The sequence below is a fragment of the Monodelphis domestica genome, chromosome 2 (genome assembly GCF_027887165.1).
Source record: "Monodelphis domestica isolate mMonDom1 chromosome 2, mMonDom1.pri, whole genome shotgun sequence".
Taxonomy (NCBI): domain Eukaryota; kingdom Metazoa; phylum Chordata; class Mammalia; order Didelphimorphia; family Didelphidae; genus Monodelphis; species Monodelphis domestica.
In genome coordinates, this window is record NC_077228.1 from 258,336,281 (window position 1) to 258,357,221 (window position 20,941).

At 42.9% G+C, this 20,941-nt stretch overlaps 2 protein-coding genes across 13 annotated transcripts in view; one reads left to right on the top strand and one right to left on the bottom strand.

The window, feature by feature from the left end:
• Positions 1-15,004, bottom strand: part of CHD3 (chromodomain helicase DNA binding protein 3) — a 31,230-nt gene extending 16,226 nt beyond the window's left edge. For 2 of the 11 annotated variants that reach the window (XM_056817567.1, XM_056817561.1), the window contains exons 1-15: positions 14,626-15,004; positions 8,690-8,802; positions 8,200-8,370; positions 7,898-8,019; positions 6,989-7,260; positions 6,411-6,541; positions 6,104-6,242; positions 5,751-5,944; positions 5,166-5,399; positions 4,663-4,866; positions 2,707-2,918; positions 2,056-2,187; positions 1,562-1,661; positions 948-1,139; positions 205-405 (exon numbers count right to left, since the gene is read on the bottom strand). In XM_056817567.1, coding sequence (XP_056673545.1) covers positions 205-405; positions 948-1,139; positions 1,562-1,661; positions 2,056-2,187; positions 2,707-2,918; positions 4,663-4,866; positions 5,166-5,399; positions 5,751-5,944; positions 6,104-6,242; positions 6,411-6,541; positions 6,989-7,260; positions 7,898-8,019; positions 8,200-8,370; positions 8,690-8,802; positions 14,626-14,884 — 2,676 coding nt within the window. In that variant the 5' untranslated portion in view covers positions 14,885-15,004. Of the gene's footprint in view, positions 1-204; positions 406-947; positions 1,140-1,561; positions 1,662-2,055; positions 2,188-2,706; positions 2,919-4,662; positions 4,867-5,165; positions 5,400-5,750; positions 5,945-6,103; positions 6,267-6,410; positions 6,542-6,988; positions 7,261-7,897; positions 8,020-8,199; positions 8,371-8,689; positions 8,803-14,625 lie in introns of all 11 variants that reach the window. The other 9 variants (XM_056817566.1, XM_056817563.1, XM_056817559.1 and 6 more) reach the window with 9 other exon arrangements.
• Positions 14,183-20,941, top strand: part of NAA38 (N-alpha-acetyltransferase 38, NatC auxiliary subunit) — a 36,789-nt gene continuing 30,030 nt past the window's right edge. Inside the window, exon 1 of one of the 2 annotated variants that reach the window (XM_007483166.3) lies at positions 14,183-14,428. The gene's annotated coding sequence lies outside the window, so the exon portion shown is untranslated. The remainder of the gene's footprint in view (positions 14,429-20,941) is intronic. The other variant, XM_056817580.1, reaches the window with a different exon arrangement.

Genomic DNA, 20,941 nt, shown 5'->3' on the forward strand with positions numbered 1-20,941 from the left:
TTTAAAAACAAAAGAATTCCCTGGGAATGCCTGCTGTGTTCCAAGGCTATAGGATAAAGTATTCTTTAATGGAGAGAGAAAAAAGGGAGGTGAGAAATGAAGGAACTAGGCAGGGAAAAAGAGTATCATACTAATGAGGTGAAGGAGGAATAATGAAGGTTTAGTAGCATGGGAGGGAATGAGGTATGATGTTGAGAGACCTACCCTCATTTTAAAGGCCTTTTTGCCACCCTTGATAGCATTATCTTCAAAGGAGAATTCATTTTCTCGGATGATGGCACGGCTATCCTTGTCCCCAGTATATGTCACCACATAGAACTTGGGAGCCCACATCTGGAATTCACGTTCCCAATTAATGATGGTTGAGAGTGGAGCACTCACCAGGAATGGACCTTTTGTGTGACCCTGGAGGATAAGGGAAGACTGGGTCACAATTCTTTTTTTTTTTTTTTAAACCCTTACCTCCTGTCTTAGAATCAATACTATGTATTGGTTCCAAGGCAGAAGAATGGTAAGGTCTAGGCAACGGAAGTTAAGTGACTTGCCCAGGGTCACACAGCTGGGAAGTGTCTGAGGCTAGATTTGAACACAAGATCTCCCAGCTCTAGGCCTGGCTATCAATCCACTGAACCACCCAGCTGCCCCCAAAATTCTTTAATCTAGCCTTTTACCTTATACTCCCTCAAGTATTGTCATTTCTCCCTCCTCTATCACAATCCACCCTGGTTTAGTTCAAAGACTTATAGGGAAAAGGCATCTGAGGCTCAGAGGGGAATATTTTAGGGAATGAACTCTGATTTGGGAGGTGAGAATACAAGAGAAAGAAACTTCTAGATCAATGATAGTTTTAAAGGTAGGGAAGGTAGAGAACTGGAAGCAAGTCCTGAGGTGGGATATGGGCTCAAGGGCCAATGTCTGCTCCCCTCAGGGTCCCTGGTATCTGGCACCTCCTTATAAAGGGAGTAAAGGAAGACGATGGTTTGAATGGTCTTGCCCAGGCCCATCTCATCAGCAAGAATGGTGTCAGTGCCCTGTGCCCATGAAAATCGTAGCCAATTTAGCCCTTCCAGCTGGTATAGGTGTAGCGTGCCCCCTGTGGCTGTGATGAACCGTGGCTGGTTCTCATACTTCACTGTAGGCTGTGAGATAAAGAAGTCAGAATGGTCAGTTGGTTCTTTGGCTAAAGCCTCCTCCTTTTCCTGTTATAATCTCAAATTGACTATCTTTCTCAATAACATCTCAAAACAGGTTTTTATTTCAAAGTGAACTCCTAAAAATTAAGATCTTTTGTCTTCTTTCATTCAGACAACTTTCAAAAATACCATGGGGTAGGGCTAAAGAGATAAAAATGTACACAATGTACTCCTTTGAGGCTTAATGGGAATTGTGGTCAATAGATGTTCTTTTACCCCAATCCTCTTCTCCCAAAGGTTAATTCCTAAGAGCCTCAGAGTCAGGGATAACTGCCGAAGGAGAACTAACTGCATGGGAAATTATGGTTTGTACTTGTTTTCTCTTCTTACTTTTGGAGGCCACAGATTAAGATAAGAGAGGGACTCACATCATTGGTGGGAGAGGTAGGAGGGCCATCTCCCTGAAGCTCCTTTTTCTTTTTCTTATATTTTCGAGGCTGAGCAGGGTCCTCCCCCATGATTAACTCCCTAGGAGAGAGAGGGAGGCATAAGCCTTCAGCATGATGCCTAAAGATATATTCCACAGCCTGGTCTCCTGTTTCCATTTTTTTACCTCCCAAACCTTTGGACTCTATTTTCCTCAACCAAGGCCCCATAGACTATCCTTCAACCAATATCCCATCTCTGTGGCCCATTTCCATATCTCCACAGATCCCCTTTTATTATTCCTAACCCAGACCTTATTCCTTGTCTTACCCACTTCCTATTTGTGCCTATCCCAAATAATCATACTGTATTTCCTAAAACACTATTCTTTTAGTTGAGTCTGTCTTTTTCTTCCTTTTCCTCCTCTTCCCTACCTTACAGCTATAACTGGCCATTTTTCTATTCCCCAATCCTTGTACCCCCTTTTCCCCCTGACCGGTGCCTCCAGTAGCTGTTTTTGTGGGCATCATATTCAGGAATGTTCATTTCATCTTCCTCCCAAGTTGATTGGTCATATGGCAAGTCTCTCCATTTTACCAAGTAGTGGTAGTTTCCCTTCTTGTCCATACTTTGAGGCGTAGGGGAAAGAAAGGATCAGAAGGAATTGAAAGGAATGCAAATAAAGAGTCTTACTTTACATAGTAAGCAGTAAACATATATAATTTAATAGCCCAGAAGTGATACAGTCAGAAAATACAAACAGTTCATCATGGGCTGTTGACACTCGAGTTAGAATACTTCAAGTATATCCCCAAACTTTTGAGGCTAACACTCTTGAGGACAACTAGGAGGAAAAATCCTGTGGGTCCACTTTTGATGAACTCTAACTGAACCAAAGAATAGCTTATGTTTTTATGAATGAACATGAATAAGGATGCATATAGGGTGAGCTGGGCTGAGATACCCTTTGATCTTACTTCTCCCCAATGACTGAAGGGTTTAATCATCAAGTCTTGATCAACTGTTAATTATGTAGTATTGAATCTAATATTTCCTTTTCAAAGAGAAGATTTATTAATAGTAAAGGCTACTACTACAACAATTGAGAGAACAATCCTGAAGGGTTATCCTGGATTCCTATATCTACCTGTGATTGATGATTCTGTGAACAGTCATCCACTCTGGTTTGATGCCGAATCGGTAGAACTTTTCCTCCATCTCAGCATAGTGTGGGTCTTTGCTCTTGCGCTTGTCACTTTTCCCATCATCTTCACCAGAGCCATAGTCCAGTGGTGGAGGCTCATCCATATCATTCTTTCGCTGGTAGTTTCGATACATCACCAAGTGAAAGATCTCCAGCTAGTAAGGGGTAAGAGGATAAAGAAGCTTAGAGGGAACCAGGGGAATATTGTACACAGTAACAGTACATAACACAATCAGAATACAATGATCAACTTGGCTATTCTCAGCAATACAATGATCAACGACAGGGGGCAGCTGGGAGGCTCAGTGGATTGAGAGTCAGGCCTAGAGATGGGAGGTCCTAGGTTCAAATCTGGCCTCAGACACTTCCCAGCTGTGTGACCCTGGGCAAGTCACTTAACCCCCATTGCCTAGGAAAGGGTTTAAAACAAACAAACAAACAAACAAACCCCCCAATGATCAAAGACAATCTTTTTTTTTCTTTTTTTTAAACCTTTACTTTCCGTCTTAGAATCAATACTATCTACTACTAGTTCTAAGGCAGAAGATCGGTAAGAGGAGGCAATGAGAGTTAAATGATTTGCCCAGGATCACACAGCTGTGAAGTGTTTGAGGTCAGATTTGAACCTAGGACCTCCTGTCTCTAGGCCTATCCCACCTATCCCACTCTCCACCCCAAGGACAATTTTGAGGGACTTATGATAAAGAATGCTATCTACCTTCAGAGAAATAATTGTTGGAGTTGGGATGGAGATCAAAGCACATGATTTTTCACTTTAGTTTATTTGGGTTTTTATTTTGAGGTTTTGGTTTTATATGAATATTTTCTTACAACAATGACCAATATGGAAATATTTTGCATGATAATACATGAATAACCCAGATCAAATTGCTTATCATCTCCAAAAAGGGGGGAGGAAAGGGAAAGGGAGGGAATTTAAATCTTATAACTTCAGAAAACTTATGTGGAATAGTTATTACATGTAAATGATAAATATCTTTTAAAAAAAGAAGCAACTTAGAAACATCTCTAATAACAGAGAGAGAAGGAGGTAGGGAATAGAAGGGGATAAAAAGAGGAATAAGAATGGCTCAAGGGGCATATGAAGTAGGGATCAAGAATAGAGAAATGAACAAAGAACACAGAAAGAAGAGCACTGAAGGTTAGAGGCAGTTTTAGGAAGAAGTTTAGAGGTCATCTAATAACCTAAATATCATTTTACAAATCGAGATGTCTCATTTTACAAATGAGAAAAATGTATTTAAGTAGGTGATTTGCTCAAATCACACAGGAAGTAGGTGACAGTGTTAAGGATTAAACCCAGGTCATTTTACTCCAAGAGCATCCTTCTTTCCACTACACTAAGTTACTTCTCAAAAGTCTTGGGGTACAGGACATAGGAGATAAGGTAACATGATATAAGGAAGAGTGTGAAAAGAACAGTGATGGAGAGTGGAGCTAAAGGCTAAGGGTATAGATTGTTGTTTTTTATTTTATTTAATTGAAGAAAATTTTTCCATGGTTACGTGATTTGTGTTCTTTCCCTCCCCTTCTCCCACCTCCCTCCCATAGCCAATGCTCAATTCCATTGGGTTTTATATGTGGCATTGATCAAGACCTATTTCCTTATTATTGATATTTGCACTAGGGTGATCATTTAGTCTACATCCCCAATCATATCCCCATAGACCCATGTGATCAAGCAGTTGTTTTTTCTTCTCTGTTTCTACTCCCACAATTCTTTCTCTGGATGTGGATAGCATCCCTTCTCATAAGTCTAAGAGTATAGATTGTAAAGAATAGGGAAGCTGAATTTGAGGGCTAGGTGACCAGGATGTGAGATATTATGTGAGGAGCAAAGGATATAAGCCATTGGAATGAGAGGATGAAAGCCATTACCTGAAGCTCCTTGGCCCATGAGCAGTGCCAGTAGGACAATCCAACCCACTTGACGAAGAACTCTCGCTCAGATCGGCCTTGCAGAGGACGAGGAACTTGGATATCAGGTGACCCCTCAGCCAGTTGAGGAGTTGGGGCTGCCACAGGGGGCTCTCCCCACCTCCAATACAAGATCTTCTGCACTCGGCCCTTTAGCACAGGGCACTTCACAGCAGATGATGACAGAAGAAAAAGACAGAGATAAAATGTATCACTAACATAGAATGGCTGGCATTTTTTAAAGGGAGTGGATTGAGAGAGAGAAGGAAAATTTGGGGCTTGTGAATGAAGCCTAGTGGTAGAGAAAGGGTGAGAAATAGAGAAATGGAAGATCAGGGCCCAGAAAGATAGCTGGAGGACAGACATTAAGTGCTAGATGCCTGGATTTTTTTTTGGCAAATATGATATAGAAAGGGAGAGAGTTGAGACAAGGGATTAGCTGCTGGGAACATGATGATACTTACAGTGCATCGGGGACATAGCCATTCACCATTGGGAATGTCTGGCAATGGAGGATTCAGGCAATGGATGTGGTAAGAGGAGATACAGGCATCACAACAGAGTAGCTCCCCTCCATCCTTGCATACTCGGCAATACTCCATGTGATCATCTTCTTCCTCTTTCTCCCCTTCTTCCTCTCCTTCTTCTTCATATTCCTCTTCTTCTTCCTTGGCTTCCCATTGTACTCCCTCCTTTTCCTAAGAGTCAAGAAACAGACATAGAAATACCCCAGGAGAAATAGAAAGGGAGAGAAACCACCTATTAAAGAGTGTCACCTGGGTTTCCTAAGAGTAGCAGCAGAATTTGAGGAACAGGACACCTAGATCCAAGAAAGAAGGTAACACTAGGGGTTGGGGGTAGTACCAGGGTATGGGTGGCAGCATTGAGAAACCCAAATCCCATATACTTATTTTTCGGAGACTAAGGAGACTAGTCTTTTGGGTATAGGAAAGAGGATTGAGGACAGGAACCAGGGAACTTGGGCCCTGAAAGGAAGAAAATATCTAGGTCCCTGGGGTCAAGGAATGCCTGGGTACTAGTTTACTCACACAATGGGGGCAGCTCCACTTGCCCTCAGGAGCTCTGTCGAGCTCAGGATCAAGGCAGACAAGGTGGTAAGCACGAGGGCAGGTGTCACACAGAATGATCTCCCCGCCCTGCTGGCACACCTCACAGTAATCCTGGTGATCCGTCTCATAGCCATCAACTTCCTCCTCCCCAGCCACTGCAGGACAGCCCAGAACTGTCAAACACCCCAGTGAAGACCAAGAAAGAGATAGAAACAAAAACAAAGAGAGAGACAGAGAACAGGGAGACCATAAGAAAGTAAGAAAGACAGAAAGATAATGAGAGAAAGACAAATAAAAGGCATGCATGCACTGCTCCCTTTCCATTTTCTCACCCTTCTTCTTCTTCCTTCCTGGCCGGCCTCGCTTCAGTTTCTTGGTTCGGGTGGTGCCATCAGGCCGGCCTGAGGCACTGTGGATACTGCCACTCTCTAGGTCAGACTCCTCAGCTTCAGGCTCAGGGCCTTCATCACTCTGGAAAACATACTGCCCATAGCCCTGTGGCTCGTCAGCCAGACCAGTACCTGTCCAAACTCCCCCCTATGACAACTGTCTTTCAGTTCCTGCTCAGCTTGAAGACCCTAGCATTCAGACCCCAGAGTAGTCCCCTACTCCCTATCAAAGGGTAAAATAGATACTCACTGAGCCTCCCTTCTTCCTCTTTCCACCCAGTAACCCAAGTTTGATTTTGAGTGGTGCCATCTTCTTTCCCCGAAGCTTCTTTCGGCCATCAGGCACTCGGGGGCTCTTACTTCGCCTTTTGTGGCCAGGCCCTAGATGAATGAAATAAAGGCAGAAATTTATAACTGGAGGTTATAGGATAAGGAGAAATCTGAAATGCTTTCAGGGGCCCAAACTTTTCCAAAAGCTATCTCCAAGCAGTGTTATTCATACCAACATTCAGAATTGAGAAGAACAAGTTTCTTGGCACTATAATGATGTTCAGGTTTTATAAGAACCTCCTAGTCCAGTGCTAGTGAACCCTTTAGAGACCAAGGAAGGAAGAGCTCCCATTGGGCTCCTGGGCAGAAGGGTGGGTGATATGAGAATGTTCTCAGGCATGTGTGGAAAGGAGGAAGGGAGCAGTCCCCTCCAGTATTTGTGCCATATAGATTTGCCAGCACAATACTAATCTATTTTTCTACAACAAACTGCTTTATACCTCTCTTTCCCCTCAAGTCTCAAGGGCTCAGAAAAGGAAGTTTGGAGGAGTCCTTTACCTTTGCCTTCTTTGGTTTTGGCTCTTCGGATAGGTGGAGGCTGGAGATCAGCAGGAGGTGGTGGAGGCCCTGGAGGAGCTGTACTGGTGACAGATGAAACAGCCGATGATACCTGCTCAGCTACAGCTGCCGCAGCTGCTGCTGCTGCAGCTGCCACTGCTGCTGCTGAACCTTTAAAAGGGTTGTTGGCACTGAATTCTCGCCACTTAGCCCCTAGGATTGTCATCATCTTAGACATTGGAATCTTGGGATTCTTCTTAGCAATTAGAGGCCTGTAGGGAATAATGTCAGAGACTCAGATATTCAGATATCTCAGATATCAGATAATGATACCATTCCTAAGCTACAGTAAAGTAATAGTGACCAAGAAAATACAATGCTAGGTCAAAACAAGGCTTTCTCAGGGGTTAGTGATGTGAGCTGTGGGCATGCAGGAAGGATACCAACCAGGGATTTAGGGATATAAAACACTGAAGTTGTTCTCTGGATGGGGAGACAAGAATCTTGAGAGACAGAAGGAACCTGGGTCTCATAGTGCTGAGGTGACAAGGATACCTCTACTCTACTCAGAGAGATATGAACAACTCATTACTTAGGTGGTATTCACTGCCAGCATTTATCAGGGTCCTCTATTTCTAGCCAGAAGATGGCAGTATTTGTCACAGTGATAATGTCACAATTTTTTTCAGCCAGAGAAAAGGGTCATGGTAAAGCAAAACCCAAGGGGAACTGGTGGAGGGCACTAAAGTGAAGGTCACAATTAGTAGAGAACAATAATTTTTAGGATGGTGGGACTGTGAGAGAACTCTGCTCTGTTGCTAGGGAGATCCACCTTAGCACCAGTTTGGGAACAGCCTAAATTGAGATCCCTGGTGATTACTTGGGGAATATCCCACCATCCCTTCCTACCTCATGAACTGGCTGAAGGCCTTGTAGTTAGTTAGTGTATGATAATCCTCCTCAGAGAATACATGTTCTACATCCTCCAAACCCCATGTTAGGAGCAGTGTGGCTGATGACTTCTGTTCAACCTGGAGGGGATAGAGGTATAAAAGAAAGAAGGGGACTTGCCCTTTTTAGCATTTCCTAAAAATACTCCTGTCTTCCTTTCCATCTTCCCATCTGCCTTGTTCGGTCTTCTTTATTTTCTATACCATCCCAAAGTTTATTTACTCCTACCACTTTCTCCATCACATTACTCCACTCCTTACCTTTTGTCCTCCATCTCCCTCCCCCCTTTTCCGACGTTTTGTCTTCTTTTCCTTCTTCTCACGGTGCTTCCGTCGTCTTTTCCGGCCTGGTCCAGTCCCATACTCGCTGCCTCCACTCTCTGACTTTTCCCTATATTCATCACGTTCAGAGCCAAATTCTTCTTCGCTGTCCTAAATGAAGTCAGAAGGTATCATCTAAAAATTTGGGTGCCTCTTCCCCTAATAACTGGTGGAAGGGAAGAGCAAGGAGAGCTAGAACTTGCTAGGGAGTGGATTCGGGTCATCAACAAGACAGAAGACAGGGAGGTGGAATCTTTGGGCTTCCTGGGGGAGAGCTCAGGATGTAGCAGGCATGCAAGTGGCCCTTCTCTTGGGGGTCCAGGGAGGAAATGAAACCTATTTTAATATCTAGTCTAAGGGTTTTAGAGATAGAGGGAATTAAGGCAAAAGATGGCACCTTTTGGATTGTGCTGAGGGTTTCTCTACTCACAAGCTTCTTTCGTTTCCGTGGTTTCCCTGGCTTGTTCTCCTTCTGCTTTCTGGGTCCTCTTTTTCTCTTCTTCACTCCTAGAGCTGAAGGCGGGAGCCCAATCTCATCATCGTCTTTGGGAAAGGAAACAAAGTCACACTGGAGAATTTAAACATTTAGTTTTCTATATCCTATTCCTTCTAGAGTCCTACTTTCCCCAGGAACTGAGACACTGAACCTATTCCAGCCCTGTCTCTTATTAACTGGAAGCAGAACTTACTTTTAAAAATACTCAATAGATGCTGATTCAGGGGTTGTTCTAAAAATGAAGGCAGAGGTCAGAAGGAAAGTGTAGACAACCCCCTGTGCTAATAGACTGGGAGTATTAGCACACTCCCAATCAAGGATTAGGTTCCAAGTTATAGGCCTGGATTCTCAGAACTCTCAGGGTTCTTTCCTCCTGCCTTCACCTGTGACCTGCTCCCCTCAAAGCAGCCAGCTGGCACTCTGCCTAGAAATTGGGGAAGCCATGCCCAGTTGCCTGCTTGGCATAATCCCAGGGTGGTGGTGGTGGGGATACAAACTGGCAGCTTCCTCAGTCAGATGCTAAGAAGGGAGATTCAACAGTTAGAGAAGTAGAATTTTTAATTAACCAAGAAAGTTTTGTTATTTGTCTGGGAAATAGGTTAGAAAACTTGTGGTATCTATTTAGATTTCTCCTGAAATTTACTAACCCTATAGTTAGCCCAAACTATAATCCCATTAGGGAAAAGATTAGGTCAGTTGATCACTTTCACTTCCTAAGTGTTTGACTTTATTAAAAAAAAATCGTTCTTCCTACTAATATTACCCAAGATTCAGTTTGAACTGAGCAACAGTAATAATTAATAATAATAATAGCTAGCATTTATATAATACTTTAAGAAGTACTTTACAAATATTATTTTATCCTTACAACCACCTTGGGAGGTAAGTGGTATTATTTGTGGTAAAAACAAATCCCTATTGTAAACATCCCTATTGTAAAAGATCTCAATCCCTATTGTAAAAGAAATTTAGAGGTTAAATGGGTTTAAAGATTAAATGACTTGCCCAAAATCACAGTTATGAAGTACCTAAGACAGGGCTTGAACCCAGATCCTTTTGTTTCCAGTTTTAATACTCTATCCACTACTCACAGGTTCAGCTACTACTTCCTACTCCAGAGGTATTTCCTCCAGACTAGAGCGAATGCCTAGCATCACCATCCTAAAACCTAGTTCTTGTTCCCTTTAGAGAATGTAGACATTCTATCCCAGAGCTGGTATTTCTCTTAAACTGCAAAGTTCTTTATAATAAACCCTACCAGTTAGGGAGTATATCGTTATCCCCTTTTTATAGTATAGATGAGAAAACTTTTTACATATATTCATTTGAGATAATAGGTTAACTTGTCTGTCCTTATACTAGGAAAGTGCATGTACTGGCTCTCACATAAATTTGGGCCATTCTGACTTGTAATCCTGTTATTTTTCCAATACAACATGAAAAGCTTCTTCCCCTTGGGGATTCCAGGCTTTTTGACTCCACATACATCCCAACACACACTCTATGATATGTGCAACATAAAAAAAATTGAGACAAAGACTGACATTTATCATACATACAATAAACATGTATTGCTTACACATATATACATGTATATATTAACAAGCATACACATCAAGGGGCCAACTCACACTTTTACAAATACAGACTACCTGCCAATAACAAGGTGAAGACCCTGATTTTTCCCCAGAATCCTATTTTAGAAGAATGGGAAGGGGAAACCAGGTGGCAAATTGGATAGTGTGGAATTTGGGGTATCAAGGACATGAGTTCAAATTTGACCTTACTCTTTTCCTAGCTGTGTGACTCTGGGGAAGTAACTTGACCCCTTTTGCCTTAGCCTTAGTATATATGTATAAAAATATCTTAATTAGTATTTAGATACTTAGTATCAGTTCTAAGACAGAAGATAAGTGTTTAAAAAAAACAAACTAGCTCTTACTGGTGTTCCCTTACCTAGTTCTCCATTCTGACTTCCTTAGTTACCAAATTGGTTAGTCACCAAAAAATGTTGGGATGTACTGATGGACTTAATTTTCTCATTTTCTTTCCCCAACCCCCTAGTACCAGTCCAACTAGCCTGACTGGTCATTCTTGGGCAGAGGTAGCTGGAGGAGACAACTTAGAGAAGCACTGCCCAGTCCCCTAGCTTTAGGCCATATATTTCCACTTTCTACAACCAATGGAAAATGTATAACAATTAGCACCAGAATATTAGAATTTTCCTACCCCAGAAGCCCATTACTGCTTTCTTCTTCCCCATAAATCCCAGCTTCCTTCAGTGATCAAGGTACTAAGACCCCCATTCTTTTACATGAAAGCTCTTAATTTATACTTAGGAAAGGGGAATATGTGGTGACAGAGCAACAGAATACCTGCCTGAATACAGAGAATAGAACTGTTGCTGGTAGCCCTTTGGCCAGTTCTCCTTAAGCCCAGAGGCTTCATTAATATCAAAATGTTTCCATTAACAGTGAAGAAAGGGCAGTTAGTTTAGAATTAGGGAACAGCATGAATTAGTTGGGGAAAGCAGGAGGAACAGAACATAGTCCGGAGGAACTCTTTAATCTGCTTGACCTTACTCAGCTACAGGTGGAGATCCAACTAACTTCTACATGATCTTGGAAAAGCTGGAGTGGAAAAGAAAAGCAAGGCCAGAAGGAAAAAGAGGCATAAAGAAAAGAGAGAGGCTAAGTCTCAACTCCTCAGTCTCACCCGATGGCCTGAAGCCCAGGCTCTCCCACTTCCCTGGCTCTGATCCCTGAGGGGGCTGGCAAGCTAGAAAAAGGAGGAGGAGCCTCAGAAAAAGCCTGGCCTCCCCCTTCCTTTCTATCTCACCATCAATCTCTCACACACATATATTTATTTTTTCTCAAATTCCCCTCCCTCCCCCCACAAACGAAGCACCATAATAGGGCCCCTGCACATGCGTATTGCAAGGAGAGGGTGGGTTTTTATTTTCAAGCGTTTTGCAAAGAAACTACTAGAATTTTCCATACCACCCATATCCTACCCTTCCCCCTCCCCAAGCAATCACATCTAAATATTATTTCTCTATACTTGCCAGAAGGGGGAAGGGAAAAAAATTCAATTTTGGCTCCCTTCTTTCCCCTCCCCCCCCCCCACAGGAGACTTTGGATTAGAAATGCTGAACAATGTACAGAGGTTGGTGGGAGGAGAAAGAGGTAAAGTTGGGCCCAGTTAAGAATGTGAAACAAAATGGGGATGAGGGAAAATCAGTCTGGGTAAAAAACAATAGAGAGCTGCAGAATATAAAAATTCATATTCCACTTGGGAGTTTGGCCTCAGAAAGGGAGTTAAATACATGGGACAAACTTCTTGAGATTGATATTTGCCTTTCTCACATCTGGAGACACTGAAAGGAAGAGGAAATAAAATATATTTCCCCAAAAGTTTTTTTTACATTGGAAAATTACCCAATAAGGATATTTTACTCACTCAAACTTGGGAGGGTTTAGGTGTATGCAACACTGCCTGAGTGGAAGGATTATTTTTCATTTTAAACCCAAAGTGAAAATAATTTGATACCTTCAAATGTCTGCTTATTTATTAAGGAAATAAGCTTAGGATGAGGGGAGCAGAGAGTCAAACAAAGACATACATCAACCTCCATAGATTTCTTTCCTGCTCTTTCCCAGCTCTCCCCTCTTTTATCAGCCTGGTTTTGAAAATGACCAAAGAGGATTACCTAACCTGAGAACTCTGTAAGACAAGGAAAGAATCCACCCCCTAATCCCACCTTCCCTACTTTGTTCTTCCTTTCCCCCTCACTTTTCAGATATATTGTAGGTGCATATAAATGTTTAATTGAAATGACACCTGTCTCCCAAATTCTCCCATTTTCACACACACACACACACACAAAAGTGTTCCTCCAAAGTAATTTTTTCTACTTGTTTCCTAGTTCACAGACCCTAGGGTAAAATAATAAATTATTTCATTTTCATTAAGACATTCCCTTCCCTCTCTCCTTTCCCCTTTTAGATCCTCTTCCTTCTTATCCTCAATACTTCTTTTGTTGTTCAACTGAAGTATATTACAGGTATATCTGCTATCCTGGGCACTAATTTATATTTTAGTATTAAGAACACAGGGCATATTTCATCAATAGAGGCTGGGGGGGGGGACCCCACAAGGCAACATGATGTAGTGAGGACTTGATTTTGAGTTAGAATCTCAGCTCCCTAGACCCTTTTACTACCTATGTGACTTTGAGAAAGTCATTTAACTTCTCTTAGCCTCAGTTTCCTTATCTGTAAGATGAAAGGGTTGAACTCCATGACCTCTTAGTTCCCTTCCAACTTTAAAACTATAAGGCTTTTGAAGTCTGCTCTGAGGAAAGGGGATGAAAGTGCCCCCACCTGTCATTTTCTACATACAAGGTATGAATATATGTAAAATTTACATTATTTTTTAATAGTTCTAGAAATAGCCACACAAGGTGTCTGAGGTGGGGTAAGCTACTGGGTCCTTAATGAGGCAACTGTTACCTCTCAACTGTGGCTAGTTATTAATGTTACCCCCTGTGAAAAAGCAGGGTAGGGGAGTGATGGACCTCGTGTATGTAATAAACACGGCAGGAGGTGAGGTGTTCTACATCCCTCAGGGTCACCCCTCACTGAGGTGATCATGGTGGTGGTGGGTAACCAGAGAAGTCACAACCAATGGGGTCCCCGGACCACAGTAGTGGGGTCACCCAAGGACAAAAGAGGGTCAAAGGCTCACATAGTAAAAAGAGTGGGAGTCCTAGGGGTAGGGATACATACACTCTAGCTACAGACGACCGTAGGCATCGATATATAGGTGTATTCGATTTTCTCTTTAGGCACACTGCCCACCCCCACTTCCAAGATTCCGGGGGAGGAGAGGGGACATTTATTTGCCAGGCGGTGGGCAGGGTACAAAAGTCCCACCGTCACCCGAAGAACAAGCCCCAGTACTAGTCCCTCAGTGCCCTTAGGGCAGGAGCTTCCGTGTGGGCAGCGTGTCCGTCCCCAGGTGGTCAGGAGGGACCCCTCCTCAGCTTCGAGCCTAGAGGACGACTAGCCTCGCACCGCCCCCCACAAATGCATACCATTTAATTTTACATTTAGTCAGACCCCAAACCGGCTTGAACTCTCAGAACCGGCTCAGCCACGGTAGCCACTCTCCGACGCCTCCCCCCACTCAGCTTAGGCTGGTCCCGCCAGTCGGAGTGGGGAGGGGGGGCGTCTGGCGCTCAAGCCGGTCCTGAAGGCGCGGCGGGAAGGGGGGGAGGGTTGCATTCTCGGGTTCGATCGCTTCCAGTCCCCCGAAGAGAAAGAAAAGGAGGAAGAAAAGAGAAGGGGGGAAAAAAGCCACACACAACATCGGCCCTCCCCTCCCCCTACGGTTGCGACCCAGAGTTGGCTCCACAGTCCGCGCGCCCGCTCAGCTGGCGCCCGGCGTTCAGCCGCGGCCGCAGGCTCCCTCCCAGAGCGGGGGGAGGGGGCTGGCCTGGGGGAGGGGAGTCAAGGCCCGCTCGGCCAGCAGGTCGGCCCACCGGCCCGGAAAGCTGCCCAGCCTCAAGCCCGGGGCGGGCAGGGAGGGAGGGAGTGGGGGAGCAAGCAAGCAGGCGGGCCGGCTGCTCCGTCGTCCGCGCGCCCCCGGACTCGACTCCTCTCCGTCCGCGCGGTGGGTGCTTTTCGCGCTCCCTCCCCTGCCCTTCTCTCTCCACCCCCACCCCACCCCACCCCCAGCTCCTCCGCGCGCGCCTGCCCGGCACCCCCCCCCCCAGCCCCCTCTCGCGCCCAACGGTTTCGGAACTTTGGGCTCGCGGCGACCCAGAGTAAAAGGGGGGGGGGAGTTCGGCGAGTGTCCCTCATCTTTACCTGGCGGTGGGGGCGGGGGCGGCAGCGGGGGCGGGGGCGGTGGCGGGAAGAGGTGGCAGCTGGGGGGACTGTGGCGGCCGCGGCCTCGGTCGTGCCCCGGTGGCCCGCGTCCGACAACTCCCTCGTCGTCTTCCTCTTCGTCGTCCTCATCCGCCGCCTCCACCTCCTCTTCGCCCTCTTCTTCCTCCTCCTCTTCTTCCTCCTCAGACACTACCATCTCCTCCTCCTCCTCCTCCTCGTCCCTCAGAGGGGAAGCCATCCTGTAGCTCTGGCCCCCCCACCACCCCCCCACCCACCGCCCGCCTGCCTCCCCCACCACTACCACCACCACCACCACCACCACCACCACCACCTCCTCCTCCTCCTCCTCCTCCTCCTCCTCCTCGGCGTCGTCGTCCTCCTCCTCCAACTCACCTCCTCCCCCAGCCCCCCAAACCCCCGGGCCACCCCCTACCCCCACCCCTCTGTCTAAGGAGGGGGCGAAACCACCTCCCAAAAACAATTTACTATTGAGAAAAATTAAAGGGGGGGAGACTTTCTCCTCCCCTTCCCTGGGAGACCAAAAGAGAGAGAAAAGGGGGTAAATATATATATTATATAAATAAAAGTTTTTCTACTCTCCCCCCCTTTACTCCTCTCCGTTGTTTTAAATATATTTAAATAATGAGGGGGGCGCTGAGAAATATTTTCTAGAGCTGAAGCACTAAGATGGCCGCCCTGAAATTATTTTTAAAACAACCCCCCCTCCAACACCGTCACCCCCTCCATGAAGAAAGAGAGGGGGGGGGAAATCTGCTTTTAAAACAAAATGGCTGGCTTAATATTTCATTTTTCACCCCCCATCCCCTAACACCCCCCACCAACATAAATGCTTCCAGTTCCCCCCTTCTCATCTCAACCCTTTCTACCCAGAAACCCACAAAAGTCTTCCTTTTTTCATAGCTGATTAGTAAACAGATTAATAGATATTTTCCTTGTGTATTGAAGGGGGGGAAGAAACATGAAGGATTTCTGCATAAAACAAAAATGGCTGCTGACTAACCTCCCCCCACACACACCTATAAAAATATTTGGGGGGGGGACATTAATCAGTACTCATGCTCAGTCTGACATCAGCATAAATTGTTAAAGGTTAACTAGTTAGATACTAGTCCAACTAGATTTTAAAATTTTCTTTTCTTTACTAGTCTCTTCTCTCTCCACCTCCCTCCTCAAAAGAAAAGCTTTTTTTTCCCCTAAGTACTTCAGAAAGGGAGTGGTTTGATGTGAAGGGTTTTTTTTCCACCCTTCAGGCATTGTCAAGAAAAAAGATGAAATACATATATTTTGCATATAAACCTGGCCATATATATATATGCAGAAATGTTTTTAACTTTACATATTTTATAAGATTGTTTTCTTTTTTCTTTTTTAATGATAGAAACCTTTTGGGGGTGGAGAATGGAGAGTAATCAGTTTTTTTTTTAATCAATCTGAGTTTGTGTTTGATTATTCTTCAACGCAATCTTCTCAGTCATTTACAGTTGTTTTAAACTACATTTTCATTTTCCTCCTCCCCCCTCCCCAGAAAAACTTGGTTATGAAATCTTATCACAGAGAATGGATTTTGCTGTGGATGAGGAACATCAAGATATGAAAAAGAAAAAAAATGTATTTTCTCCTTTCCAAAACAGAATTCTCTTTCTTTCATTTACCCTCATTTCCAGTTCCATCAAAATAGAAGAAATTGAAGTAAAGTGGGTGAGAGGAAGCTAGCTAAGGTGAAGAAAGAATGAAAGAGGAAGATGCAGTCAGACCTTTATATCTGATTTTCTCATCCATGTCTTCAACCAAAACATCTTAAACTGGGAATAAGAAACTGGTGGGGGAGATTAGAAAGGGGTCAGGAAAGACTTTTTTAGGGCTACCTAACAGAATCAAACAAGGAAGCTAAGTTAAGCTTGCCAGTTCGGATAGGAAGGGAGCCTTGGACTCTGGTAGGAGGAGGCTGTAAATATCTCTATCTCTGGGGATATCAATATAGTAGAGAAGTAGTGTTTGCCGGCAAAGGGCTACCATGAAGTTATGGAGGAAGAGAAGGGTCTGAGATAATTACTTAAGCTCTCTTAAGTCATTCCTTTCCACACTTCTCTTCTTTCCCTTGGACTTCACTTTATTCCTTCTCTCAATTCTCTTTTCTGTACCTTTCCTTGAAACATCCTGAGAATCCTCAGTCTTTCACTTAATTTCTCTATACTATACGCCTCAGTAGTCCTCAGATAGGAGCCTTCTCTTAGATTCACATTAAAAAAATCTGGTTCCCTAGAGTTCTAGGATGGACCTTTGCCTAATTTTCCTTGAGGGTCAAGAATTTGCTGTTTTGGGGCTCTTTCCTTTGCTTTATGGGTCTTAGTTTCTCTTTTTTTCCCCTTAATCTGGGTTTCAGAGTCTTTGTCTCCCTCTCTGCTGAGCTCTTGGTTTTATTTTATTCATGTTCTCTTTATGTCTCTAGATCTTTGTATCCGTTTATCTTTTTTGTATATCTAATGTAAAATATATGTTTCTCACTTTTTCTCTGTAAGGAGTTTCTGTCCCTTTTTTCTGCCTCATTCATGGATTTTCTCTCACATATTCTCTCATCTCAGTAACCTTCAACTATAATCTTTTTCTGATTCTTGAACTCTGTTTTCCAGTTTGCCCTGGCTCTGTATATCAGTTCCTATGTGCATACTATATTCTGTCTCTTTTGCCTTTGCCTTTGTACATCTAGACTAAAGTATACTCCTGTATGTTTATTTGTCCCTGTGTGTCTGTGGTTAAATGTTGAGTTTTTTGGGTATGAGTGATTAAGAGTATGTGTCTTGGGATATTTGTGTGGGAACACGTCTATGTGTATGTGCCTCTTTACATGTTGGTTTGTACTTAGAGATCTGTGAGTAGGCCTCCTTCTCTGTTTTTATTTCTTCCTTTCTACCAGTAGGCCTATTTCCTGGTCTTTTTTTTATTTCTGCCTGTTTCTTTCCTATTTGCCTGCCTCCTTTCCTGCTTGCTTCTATTATTATGTCTGCCTGCCTCTCTCCCTTTCTCTGGCTATATGCCTGTCTTCCTCTCTCTGGCTGTCTTGTCTGCCTCCTGGCCTGCATCCCTTGGTCTGTCTATCTTCCGCCTTGCCTCTGATGGTTCTTCTCTGCTTGCCTATCTGCTTGTCTCTGTCTCTCTTTCTGCCTGATAAACTCTTATTGTCAATCTGTGTCTGTCTGCCTCTATTGTCTGTCAGCCTCTCCCTCTCATTCTGTCTCCCCACCTGCCTGCTAGCATCCCACTGTCTGTTCTCTGCTCTCATTTAGCTACTGTCTGCTTGTCTGCATCTCTTAATCTGTCTGACTACCTATTTCTTGTAATTTTTGCTCTCCCTTTTTACCAGCCTTCCCCATTAGGTTTTTTTAGTCAGCCAACATCTCTCTCTGCTTGGTATTTTCCTCTCTTTTCCTCTACTTTTCTGTTTCTTTTGCTCAGTGCCTATCCTCTTGCCTTTTGGTCTGTTCTTCGGCATACTTGCTCCTCCCCTTTTAACCAGCTTTCCCCAATTTATTTGCTTCTCTTAAGTTTGTTTCCCTCACCTATCTGGCTCTCTGTCTTCTCTTCCCATTCCCTTCTACCTTCCCTGTCAATTACTGAATCCCTTGCCTATCTCCCCCATTCAATCCATGCCCCCTATTTATCTCTGTTTCAACCCTCTGCCTATCCCTCCAACCACCCCCATCTGCTTGCCCTTTCCCTGCTGCCTCTTTGCATCTGCTTTCTCCATCTGTCTGTCTGCCTTTTTCTTGGTATATCATTTCTGATGTCCTTGTCTCTGTCTGTCGCTTTCTCTGCCCACCTGCCTGCTCACCTGCCTCTCTTTCTCTCTGCTTTCTTCTATTCAGTCTATCTGTTTGACTTTGGGTTTTTCCCCTTTCTGTCTGCTGCCTCTGTCTCTTTCAAATTTTCAATCTTTGCTTACCCGATATCTCTGTTGTTTGTCTCTGCATCCCATCTTTCTTCCTGTCTGGTTTAGTTTTCCTACTTCTCTCATTACTTTTCTGTTCTTCCTTATACTTTTGGTGTGGCTGCTCTCTTTTATGTCAGTCCATTTGTCTGTTTCACTTTCTCAGTGTCTGTCTGCTTGTCTCTCACAATCATTCTACCTTCCATTATTAGTTCTAGTCTGTGATCAGTCTTTCTCTGGTCTTCTGCTGCTTTTTTTTTTCCATGTAGATGCCTAGAGAGAGTATTTCTATTATCTGTCCCTCTGTTCTGTCTGTCCCTGGATCCACTTCTTATCTGTTTGTGTCTTATTATCTCTCTCCACCTGATTGCCAGATTCTCTCTCTCGGTATCCCTTGCTTATATATATTTTTCAGTAGTCCTCCTAAAATTTACATAACTAACAAAATTAAAGAAAAACAAATCTCTATAAAGAATGGGAAAAATAGCTCAATTAAGAGAAAAGGGAAGACCACAAATATAACAAAGTAGAAACTAGAAATTGGAGAATTATCTTCTATGGAATTACAATGCCAATAGTAAATGATAACATAAATCAAAGAGAGGAAATCTAGACAATCAGTGAAACTACTTGATAATGATAGTACAAAAATTGATCTTAAACATAAATTTGAAGATAATACAAAAATTAGCTCTAACCAAAAAAGTTAAAATGAAAACTGAAGTTTCATCTATCAAATTAGTGAGGATAAGTGCTGGAAATAGTCAATGATGGAGAGACTTTAGGAAGTCATACAATACTATGCTTCTGATGGGGATATGAATTTAACCATCTGGGAAACAATTTATAATTATGCAGGAAAATTTACCTGACTCTCCATATAGTTGGATCTAGCAATTCCACTCATGGGTACATACCCCCCCTCTCCCCACATCAAAGAAAGATGCTATTTGCAGGTATCTATCTTTACATAACATATAACAATTATGTTTTATTCTGAACTTTGCACATGATAAACATTTCTATATGCCAAGTAGAACAGAAAAATGGAATTATACATGAAACTGTAATTCTTAATATTATTTACTATTGTACCCATATCTATTTTGGCTAGTTTATTTTAAAGTTGATTTTCTTTTTGAGAAACATTCAAAGCTGTCTTGTCTGCATTTCCTTCTGGCCTTCTGTTCTCTTCTGTGCACTTAAAAGGATATTTGAGTTCTTTTCTCCTTTTCTTTCCTGTAAGAAAAGGGAAAAAAAAAACCTTGTAACAAATATGCATAAGAAGCAAAACAAATTCTATTTTGACACATCAGCTGGGCCTACTCTTTCTGCAACTTGAGGCCATCACCCTTCTGTCAGGAGGAAAGTACTCTCCATCAGTCCTCTGGAATTATAGTTGGTAATTTCACTTGTCAGAGTTCTTTAGGGTTTCAGAATTGTTTTTCTTTACATTATTGTATAAATGGTTTTCTTGGTTCTACTTATTTCACTCTATATCAGTTCATACTGATCTTATCAGAAGATTTTTCTGAAACATCCCTTTAATCATTTTTCATGGCACAATATTCCAAATTTTGTTCAGCCATCTTCCAGTCAATGAGCACCTCCTTCATTTCCAGATCTCTGCTATAACAAAAAGCTGCTAAATTGTATGTATAGGCCCATTTTCTCTTTTTTTGATCTCTTTAGTATATAGGCATAATAATGATATCACAGTCAAAGGGTAGGTGCAGATTAATGATTACTGGGACATACTTCCATTTGTTTTTGGTTGGATCACTTCAACTTTTTTTCACTTGGTGATTGATAGCTCATCTTATATTTGAGAACTGCCCATTTGTATTCTTTGAGTATTGGGGAAGGATTGTTGTTTTTATATATTTGTATCAAGGTTATGAATTCCTTTTTTTTCTTTTCCATTTCTTTGTATCCAACACTATAGTTGGCACATGATAGACAATAAATGTCTATCATAGATTTTTATCAGAGGAATTTGATGAAAATACTTTTTTCTCATTTAACTTTTCCTTCTAATCTTGACTTAACTGTTATTGTTTGAAAGATTTTCAATTTTATATAATCAACATTGCCCATTTTATCTCCTGTAATGTACTCTATTCCTTGTATAGTCATGAATTCATCATCCATAGTGTAATAAAGAGATAATCCGGAGATATTCTGGTTGTAATAAATGAGATGTTGCTTGTATAAACTCTTTCTTCATCTCTGGTCCTTCGTCTGGTCAGCATGCCATTCGTCTTCTTCTAGTCTTGACTGAAGTCTTATTCTTCCATTCCGGAACAAACTCAGGAATAAACAAGAACATGCATGTGTGCAAGATATTTA